Source organism: Scaptodrosophila lebanonensis, unplaced genomic scaffold, assembly GCF_003285725.1.
Source record: "Scaptodrosophila lebanonensis strain 11010-0011.00,11010-0021.00 unplaced genomic scaffold, SlebRS2 tig00000001-arrow-pilon, whole genome shotgun sequence".
In the NCBI taxonomy this organism is placed as follows: domain Eukaryota; kingdom Metazoa; phylum Arthropoda; class Insecta; order Diptera; family Drosophilidae; genus Scaptodrosophila; species Scaptodrosophila lebanonensis.
Window position 1 is genome coordinate 22,346,238 of NW_022060529.1, and position 9,660 is coordinate 22,355,897.

General features: G+C 38.5%; 1 protein-coding gene across 6 annotated transcripts; it reads right to left on the reverse strand.

Moving 5' to 3' along the window:
- Positions 1 to 417: 417 nt before the first annotated feature.
- Positions 418 to 9,499, reverse strand: LOC115621193 (ATP-dependent 6-phosphofructokinase). 6 transcript variants are annotated; one of them, XM_030514790.1, is made up of 13 exons: positions 9,365 to 9,499; positions 9,195 to 9,305; positions 8,826 to 9,142; positions 8,471 to 8,768; positions 8,244 to 8,411; positions 7,331 to 7,432; positions 5,107 to 5,448; positions 4,877 to 5,031; positions 3,468 to 3,576; positions 2,377 to 2,565; positions 1,878 to 2,320; positions 975 to 1,817; positions 418 to 911 (listed from the first exon to the last, which is right to left on the reverse strand). In XM_030514790.1, the coding sequence occupies exons 1-13, from the start codon at positions 9,365 to 9,367 to the stop codon at positions 773 to 775; spliced, it is 3,219 nt and encodes a 1,072-aa protein (XP_030370650.1). In that variant the 5' UTR covers positions 9,368 to 9,499; the 3' UTR covers positions 418 to 772. The 6 variants fall into 6 exon arrangements, with proteins under 6 accessions (XP_030370650.1, XP_030370642.1, XP_030370634.1 ...); XM_030514782.1 differs by lacking the exon at positions 3,468 to 3,576 and adding an exon at positions 4,656 to 4,764; XM_030514774.1 differs by lacking the exon at positions 3,468 to 3,576 and adding an exon at positions 4,321 to 4,429 and having other exon boundaries at positions 9,365 to 9,498.
- Between the last annotated feature and the right edge of the window lie 161 nt (positions 9,500 to 9,660).

Consider the following 9,660-nt stretch of genomic DNA (forward strand, 5'->3'; position numbering starts at 1 on the left):
CACTTAAATAGTGATATTTGTGATTTAACAAAATATTTATAGTCACATTCGAAATCCTTGAGTATCGATTGCATGATAAATAAATAAATAGATTTTCATTAATTTTCAAAGGTTTATGCTAATTAGATATCGAAATCATTTAACATTTTTGCGTTCGAGTATGTATGTATGTATAAATTTAAAACAACAATTTACGATTTTATATAATTTTCGCATTGTGTGCGACAAACACTGTGAAGCAGTTTTACTACAATTGCCAACAATTGCACTCTTTAATTTATATGTATATTAAGATACATTCATACATACATTTGCTTGTATGTATACGAGTTTTTTTTTTTTTAAATTTTGAAATACTAAAATAAAAAAAGAACTAAAATAAATATACATATAGGCGTGAAATTAAAAATAAACGCATAAATAATATATGTATGTATATATGTGTAGATGAGTAATACACTATTTGACATGGATATCAGTAACTCTTATGTATTTTAAGACACGCGTTTTCCGGTAACATTATTGATATCTTACAATTGCTGCATGGGGTTTGTGATTTACTTGTCCTGAGCTGAAAACAACTATCGTACAAAATGTCGCGACGCGAATATTGCAGTAGCTGATTGCGAATGAAATTATTAAATACATCAATTAAATAAAATAAAAACATAATAGTGCGAAACTCAAAACAACATTGAGATTAATTCCGCGCATAGTTGCGTCCGAGCAGCTACAGTGGGTATGATATATGGTTAACGCTTCTGGTGGCAATTCAAGCAACAGCATCGGTATCGCATTCCTCCTCGACAGTAATGTACATACCCTCCTCCTCATAGGCAGAGTCGTGCTTGGCCAAAATTCTCAGCAGTGGACGCAGACGCAACCACCACTGCTTTTTGGGTATACGTTGGCTATAAATTGAAAGAATGATATATACAATTAAGAAATTTTAGGTAACCAGCTCAGAAACTCACTCGAAGTTTGTCTCGCCAATCAAATCAACAAGAGGCGTGAACCGGTATTGACGGGACACAATACCGAGTAATGTGGCAGTGTCAGGCGATTTGCAGTTGATCACACCATTGCCATCGATATTGCCCTTGATCTGAGTCGCCAGCCAGTCGACGCACTTGGCCGCCATCTTGGTGCCCATGTTGCGATCGAAGGGCGTAGGTGAGCCTCCCTGTTGCATATGACCCAGGATGTTCATGCGGCAGGTGAAAAGTCCCTTGCCCTCCTCCGAGTATAGACGATAGATAAAGTCGGTGGAATAGTTCTCGCTGGCTTTTTCATTGCGCAGAATCAAGCCGCGCGCGACACCTTCAGCCATTTTAGAGGCCATGTGGTAGACATCCTGCTGCAAATCTTTGATAGAGAACTTCTCTTCGTAAATGTAGGCAGCATCAGCACCACCAGCCAGACCGGCCAAGGTAGCCAAATAACCACAATAGCCACCCATGGTCTCAATAACAAACACTCGACGCTTGGTACCCTGAGCTGATTGACGAATGCGATCGCAAATCTCGGTAATTTCATTCAAGCCTGTGTCACAACCAAGCGAGAACTCTGTGCCGGGCACATTGTTTGAGATGGTCGATGGAATGACAACAATTGGTATACAGAACTCTGGGTAGTTATCGCGCTGATCTGAGATCTGACCAGCGGCATGATAACTCTCAAAACCTCCAATAATCAATAGACCCTGGATCTTGAATTCCTTAAGACGCGCGGCAATCTCCTTGAACTTGCCCTCAGGCAGTGTTCGCTTCGTGCCTAAATAGGCGCCACCCTGGCCAACCCAACCAGACACGTCAGACCTACGGCACAAAATTAAATATTTTACACGCACTATATAGGGCATTGAGATGTACACTCACCAATTCAGTTCGCGCACATTGCCTGCAATAAGGCCCTCGACGCCATCATGGACACCATAAACAACGTCGCCGCGATAGATCGCATTGCGGACAAAGCTGCGTACGGCAGCGTTCATACCACAAGCGGGAGCACCAATATGCATCACAGCCAACCTGTATCCCTCAATGCCCTTTCCATCGACGCCCAATGACTCCTTAGGGGGCTTCAAGCGCGTTAACATCTTGTAGGTCTCCAGATTGCGCTCGAACGAACGACCACGCAATTTCACAGCATCTGCCCAGCGGCGCTCCGCCATGGCCTTGGCCACGGCCTGAGTACGCTCTACGCACTCCATAAGTGGAACACGCACGGCCTGGTTTCCATCTAGAGAAATGACCACAGGCACCGATTCTTCGGTGGCCTCCATCAGGGCCAAAGTGGCCTCGGCACCCATGCGGCAGGCCTAAAGAGGAGCTTGTGGTGAGAGATGATTAGCACGAGAACCTTGGCTTGGCTTACCAAAATGCGATCGAATGCACTCGGATTACCACCACGCTGCACGTGGCCAAGAACAGTGATGCGGGCATCGTGCTTGAGGCGATCGTCTATGACCTTCTTAACATGCTCTGCGGTAATGGGATTACCCTCGCGATCCATTGCGCCTTCTGCCACAATGACGATATTCAAACGTTGGCCAGCCGAACGCTCCTGTGAATTGAGGATGTGGGAAAAATTAGATCTAAACACTTTTACGTGGTACGATATTTGATAAGTTCTCTTTTCGGATTAATTCCTCTTAATACAGTCAGACATATTTTCTAACTGACATCAAAATGTATTCTAAAATCGTTAATTTTGCATTTTACATATTTTCGTTTCCTTAAAAAGAACTTATCAATCAAGTTTGTAGATGAAATTCGTTGATTTTGAATGAAGCTGAGCGAAAACCATACCAACGGGAACTGAAGCAATGTTGAAATGAAGAAGTAAATATTGGAAATATTTATTGGTTACAAAAAACTACAAAAACACGCATTTAAATGAAAAGCAGTAGTGTGTGTGTGTATTGTGAGCGTATATAAGTATGTATGTATGTATGTATGTACAAATGAACTAAACAACTGTATGAATAAGGTCTGAAGTGAGGATAAATTTGATATGAAAATGTACACAATTTTAGTTTTTAGACAAGCATACACCAAAAGATCAATAAATAACGTACAGCTGCAGGGTGAAAAATGAAAACAATATTAGGATACGAGTATAACTTTTCTACAGAATAAACACATGTTCATGATTTGAGGAAATTACAAGTATAAATTCGAGAAATAATGAAAAACATTTTAAAGCCAGCAGTATTTCAAGGACTAAGAAAACTTAAAAATAAACACGAATTCTGGAACTACACTTGAAACCATTTAAGGCAATTAATAGTCAATTAATTGGTTGTATATGCCAAAATGTGGTTTCTGGGAGTGTATGAAAAGTAAAATTGCCTCTAATCGTTGGGCTATAGTGGCCACTTGTTAGTAAATTGTTAGTAAACGAATACGGTCAACGAATAAAAACCAAGCACCATATTCCGACCGCTCAGCCTTTATCTTGCTGACCTGAGTTAATTTTTGGCATATTAATTCCTGCCAGTTTAGTGGTACGGGCTCTTCGGGTATAAACAAATAATCTGCCTCAGTGGCTATGGCAGCTGAAATGGCCAAATAGCTAAAATATGAAAAAAGAAACATAACAAAAAATATGCACATGTCATGAATATGAATTGATTAATAAGTATTATTCACAAAACGCTGGGAGAGGAATCGGCACACGGGAGTGCAGGAAGGAATGCACACTTAGGGTGCAGCTTAAATTAAAAATTGATGAGTCCCTACACAGTTAAGCTTTGGACATCCAGAATTCTCACGCAGATGATAAGAGGAAACATGCGTGCAAAATTACAGTTTGTGCAGCATGGGCATAGGTTCAAACTTTCGATGGCGGAGAGAAAATTCAATGAAAACCAATCAATTCAACGCAAGTGTTGCTTCATTTAAAAGCAAAAAGATGGCACATGATATAGTATAGTATGTATGTAGAAAATTATTAACAAAAGTAAACTAATAGTGTATGTATAAATAAAGCGGTACAGTTTCTGTTCGCTGGTATCACTATCCTTATACTTGATCTCAGCAGGTACGACTTTAGTTTATCCAATTACTGAGGTAGTCCGATGTGCTTCTCAAGATAATTGCTACATCAATGGATGTATTTTAATTTGCAATTTTAAAAAATATTTGGATCCTTGTATAAAAATAGCCTAAGCTTTGATGTGTGAGTGTGTGTATTCATGTATTTTTTTTGTAATGTATATTGATCAGATTGTTGTATAAAGCAAAAGCAACAACTGTTTTTATCTTCTAAATGTGGACGCTGTTTTTTTAATAAAATGAAGGAAAGATCGCCGCTTGCCTGAGCCAACTGCACGCATAGCCTGTCTGGCCAATCAGTTTTTGGTGGCATTTCAGGTATAAATATGAAATCGGCTTCGCTAGCCAAGCCTCCCACAAGCGCCAAATAGCTGTAAAAACACATTATAACAGAATATAAACATTAGGAATAACATTCAAGTTGGGCTGACTGAGGGCACAAGAGAGAGTGTAAAAGGGACCAGAAACAAAGGACCTATGTAAATAAATAACGAAGGCGTGCTTTAGACACAAGGCGGCACAACGAAACAATTTCGATCAACACACATGAGATGCATGAGAAACATCCGACGATCTTGCGCGTTAATCCATGCTTGCCTGTTCCAGTTTCAGCACAAGTTTGCCAGGCCAATCGTTCGGCGGTGGATACTCGGGCAAAAATACATAATCTGCCTCGGATATAATGCCAGCTACAACAGGTAAATAACTGAAGGTATTGAAGGTATTTAACATTACCAAATCGAAAGCAAATAGAGCGGCCCACCCACAGCTATGGGACCATATACTACCATCAAAAAAACACCAATTAGGCCTCTTACCCGCAATGCCGACCCATAACCTCCATAATAAAGGTGCGCTGATGCGAATAGGCCGTGCTGGAAATGGCATCAATAGCTTCAATAATGCGATGCAAAGCCGAATCCGTTCCAATGGTCATGTCCGTTCCGCAGAAATCATTGTCAATAGAGCCAACCTATAAATGTAGTACACCGTAGTCCAGTTTTATACAAAAACAAAAAAAAAAATAGCACAACCGCCACTGACATACCAAGCCAACAATGTGCAGAACATCAAACTTCTTCCGCTGCTCTTCAGTAATCGTTCCATCCTTTAGCAGCTCCTCTAGCAAGCTAGACCACTCCTGACGAAACAAATTGGCACCGGTAAGGGAACCATCGCCGCCAATTACTACCAGATTGGTAATGCCACGCTGGATCAAATTATTGGCGGCCTTCAAGCGGCCTGCACGCTCCCTGAAGTCCTTGCAACGAGCGGATCCAATGATGGTGCCACCACGGTGAATGATAGATGAGACTGATGCCCAGTTGGCCTCTTGTATATATTCGCCTCCATCAACCATGCCCTGATAACCTTCGCGAATAAAGTAAGCCTGCAAGTTTTATAGATCAAGCATTATTATTTTAAAATGTATATATACTTGTAGAAGCCGATAGGCCCCCGTTTTTAAAGCAAATTCAATTTTTAGTAAATCGGTGGATTAGCAGTAATAACTTTTACAAATAAAATAAAAAATGCAATTTTTTAACAGAAGAGTTGTCTGGTCGAGAGACTAAGTTGTTGTTAATTAATTTTTTAATTTTATATTTTGAAAAATAATCTCGCAATTCATATATTATAACATTAATGATATTTCAATAGGATACATAATTCTAGACATTTTTAAAAACTCTTGTATTTCGCAGTTCATATTACGTACGTGGAAGAATAATAAAGAGAGAGAGAATTGAGAATATTTTTCAATTTAAGAATTCAGAGAATAACGACTGTAACTCGTTCAGTTAAATTAAATATTATGCAAATTGAAATTTTTCACAGCAAGAAAAGACAGAGCAAAAAAATCTACATTGTATGTACATATGTATATGTACATAGTAGTTTGCTATGTATGTACATGAACTTTATATCTACATATATATTAATATGTACAAAGTTTTATTACTGTAGCTATTTTTGTTGCTTTATTGATTGAAAGCAATGAAACTAATTTTTGACGACAGTCAACCGGTGTATTTTGTTATTTCTGCTTTTCTATCAGCGCTACCAATTAAGTACATTCAATACTAATAGTGTTTTGATTACGATAACGCACGAAGTAGGTAGTAGTACGACCAAAAATATATTTCTAAAGAACTGGTACTTCACAAGGCACATACAATGTAAAGATACTTGTTTTCGCCCTGACCTAGGAGTTTGATTGCAAGAACAGCATTTTTGGTTGTAATTTGTCTATAATCATGATGAAATGCATTTTACCCCTTTTTTTAAGTGAATTTATGCAATGTGAGATGCACATCAAAACAACAGCAAGGCCGAACATAAACAAATTAAATCAAATAACAAAACTAAATATAATATTGTAAGCAAACAAACGCACATTGCCAGCCGGACTGACAGTCTGGATATATGACTCTTTCCCGATAATTTCTCCAGTAAGAAATTCATTAAATATTTCAATGGGTAAAAGTAACTAAAACTAAATAGAAGACAATTAAAAATTTCATTTAAAAAAATTAATTTCAAATTTCAATTCAGAAAAATGTCTTTTATTGAGGTAGTCACTGTAACATGTAATGCGATGAAAGATTGGAATTACAAAAAGCCAAGAAATAAATATCTAAACATTGTTCATTTAAGGTTAAAATATAATCCTGATATTGTACACAAATTGTTAAAATGGACGGATGGCAGGATAAAATAATCCAAAATACTACACAAAAAATATATCGCAATAGAAATGTTCGAAGTATTTACAATTTACACCCCCGTTATGTTTACATGTAAAGGAAAGCACGGACAGCATGCGAAAAGTGAAAAAAATACGAGTCTCAACCGAAATAAACTCAATGCCAATTCGCACACATACATACATATGTATTTAGTATATACACAAAAGTGCTGAAATTGTATTTGAATTTTTCGGATCGGCAAATAGGTTATCTAACGGCCACTTATTTGAAAGGCATGCTAATTGAGCGCAATTAGATGTGTTATTAAATGTCTTCAAGTGTCTTTCAAAAGAAACCAAACGAGAGGGCAAGTTACTGATATGAACGCAGAACTTGGGCCTACTCAGAATTCAATATGCGAGCTACTGACCGATAAGCTGAGAACGCCAATATGCAGTCTTAACAATATACAAATATATGTATGCAAATATGTATGTACAACCATACATATGTACATTCATATAGGCACACTTGATATGTCTTTGTATTAGTATGGGAAAGCACTTGATAGAGGTCAAAACTTACCTTGCAGCCTAAGTAGATGGCCATACGAACGCAGGCACGCACAGCGGCGTTCATTCCCTGCGAGTCGCCACCGCTGGTGAAGACGGCCAAGCCCTTGTCCCTCTGGGAGCCACGGGCCAGAAAACGTTGATTATTATCGGTATTCATTGTTATAATGTGCGATACGTTAGAAGATAAATTCAAAAATCAACCGACAGAAACACACACAACAATAGCTAGGCAGTATATTTTTTACTACAGCGAGCAACGAACGTTTCTTTTGCAATCGCAACGACTATAGTGACCGAAGGCGTTGAAGTCAAAGAAATTACTGAGACTGTCTTTAAATTGCAGCACAACGCACGCTGGAGTGTCCGGACTCCAAAAAGATCTATCTGGTTGTAATTTTCAAAAGAATTTGCGAAATTTTATGCTGTCTGTTGCTGCTGTGGTCGCGGCTGCGAGACGAGTGTGGGCCAGACGTGTGAGAGCGGGAGCGACGCGTACAACAGTTTTGACGTTTCAAGGTGACCTTCCGATTGGCTGCAAACGCTTTTAGTCTAAGCGCCGCTGATGCAATGGGCGATGCTTTTGCCTTTTAAACACCGAACACGGACTTAAATCACAATACGGCACTTTTATCTGCACTTGAGATAAATAAATATATATTTTTTCATTAATGAAACATTTGAAATTGAATGGCCTAGCGAATTTTGATAAAACTTTTGTGCTATGCGCGAAAACTGGTTGATTACCGTAGGGTGTATCGTACTCTTTTGTTTACCCCACACGCGCATTTGTCATTCGCCTAACAGCTGTTGAACATATGTTCGTCTCCAAAGCTCTCATAAGCTTTATTCTGCATGTGCAGTCCAAGCTTTTTTGTGTGCGTATTACCGTTGGTATTTTTAAATTTGGTTTTGTTATCACTTACAAATGGCCGGCGATGAGCACGCACGTAGTCAATGATGTTTTGATAACTATGAATACACTTTTGCAATTCTTTCATTTCCCTATCACGTTTCTCACATATTTCCTCCCAACATTTTCTATAGGCATCATCATCGCTTTCTTCGCAGTCATCATGGTCTTTATGCGTAAACTGTTAAATAAAGAATACCGTTAATTTGCGACCTAATGCACAATTCGTTCACAAATTACCCTTCCTTGAGCCTTCCTAATAAAATCATTTTCCAGCTCTTTTAAAATTCGAGCCCTGGAGATAGGTTCGAGCTGTCTCACGCCAGAAAATATGCGGCGGTTTGACTGCATTTGCGTCTTCTTCTGGACAGCATTACCTGCTACGCCCACCTGTAGTGGTCGATTATCGCATTCCTGAGTAACATCACACCTTTCATCTACATTCTTCTTTTTGCCATAAACACGCTCCCGTAAAATGTTCAATGCGTCGTGCAAGTTTAGTTGCTTCCCGCTCTCATACTGCTGAGCATGCTGATAGCTGCAAGAATGTTTTTATTTGAAAATTGTTTGTGTGCCACCGTTAGAATTTTCTTACTAATTGTAAAGGGCTCCTGGCATATTTTTGCTTGAAGTCAGGCGGTCGATATTGTCGAACATACCATTGACTGCACCGACTATGGACAATACTTCGCTAGTATGTTCGCATAGGTAGCGGTAATATAAACGCATGTTGTGATCCTGCAGTGCCAATAAAAATTTGTACTTATCAAGTGGATCTTGAACTACATTCAAAAATTTCTTGAACGCATCCATTTCCTGTGAAAAATTACATTGAGCTCTGCGGAGGAGTCCCTTCTGGTTCTTAGCACCGTTGTATTCGGAGCCGCCTAATTCGTTTCGGACATTGAAGTGCTTAGAAGTTGGGAAATTATTATATAATACTTCCCGTGAACCAAAGACTCACTTTCTTATCATAATTATCTTGATAGTCGTCGTGGAAATATGCATACATTTTCAAAATGCGACAGCAGCCATTTGTTTGGGATTTTGATAGAACTTTCCGAATTGGAAAACGCTATAGATAATACGACCCTCAGGACTACGAGAAAGTAATTAAGAAAGCTTATGACATACCATGTTTAAATTTAGCTAATACTCGAAATTTCTTAAGATTCATGCCAAGTGGGACTATTGTAGACTATTGAAATTTTGCATAAGGCATTTTCCAATGTGGCTTTTAAAGGTCGAAAGTTAAAATTTTACAGATTATTTTTTTTTTAGCCAAGTTCTTAATCATTTTATTTTGTATGCACACTAGGTTCCAGAATTTTTTCCAAACCAGTTGTAATAAAAATGTCAAAATGTTTTCTTGTTTTTGTTTTATTTTATAATTTTTTTTGTTGGTAATTAAGAAACTGTAATTTCAATAA

Coding starts and splice junctions, on each gene's coding strand:
- LOC115621193 (XM_030514790.1), bottom strand. Junction 8,769..8,825: donor CCAGGAGCCCTTTACAATTA/GTAAGAAAATTC, acceptor ACATTCTTGCAG/CTATCAGCATGCTCAGCAGT. Junction 7,433..8,243: donor GTGCTCATCGCCGGCCATTT/GTAAGTGATAAC, acceptor CGTGGCTCCCAG/AGGGACAAGGGCTTGGCCGT.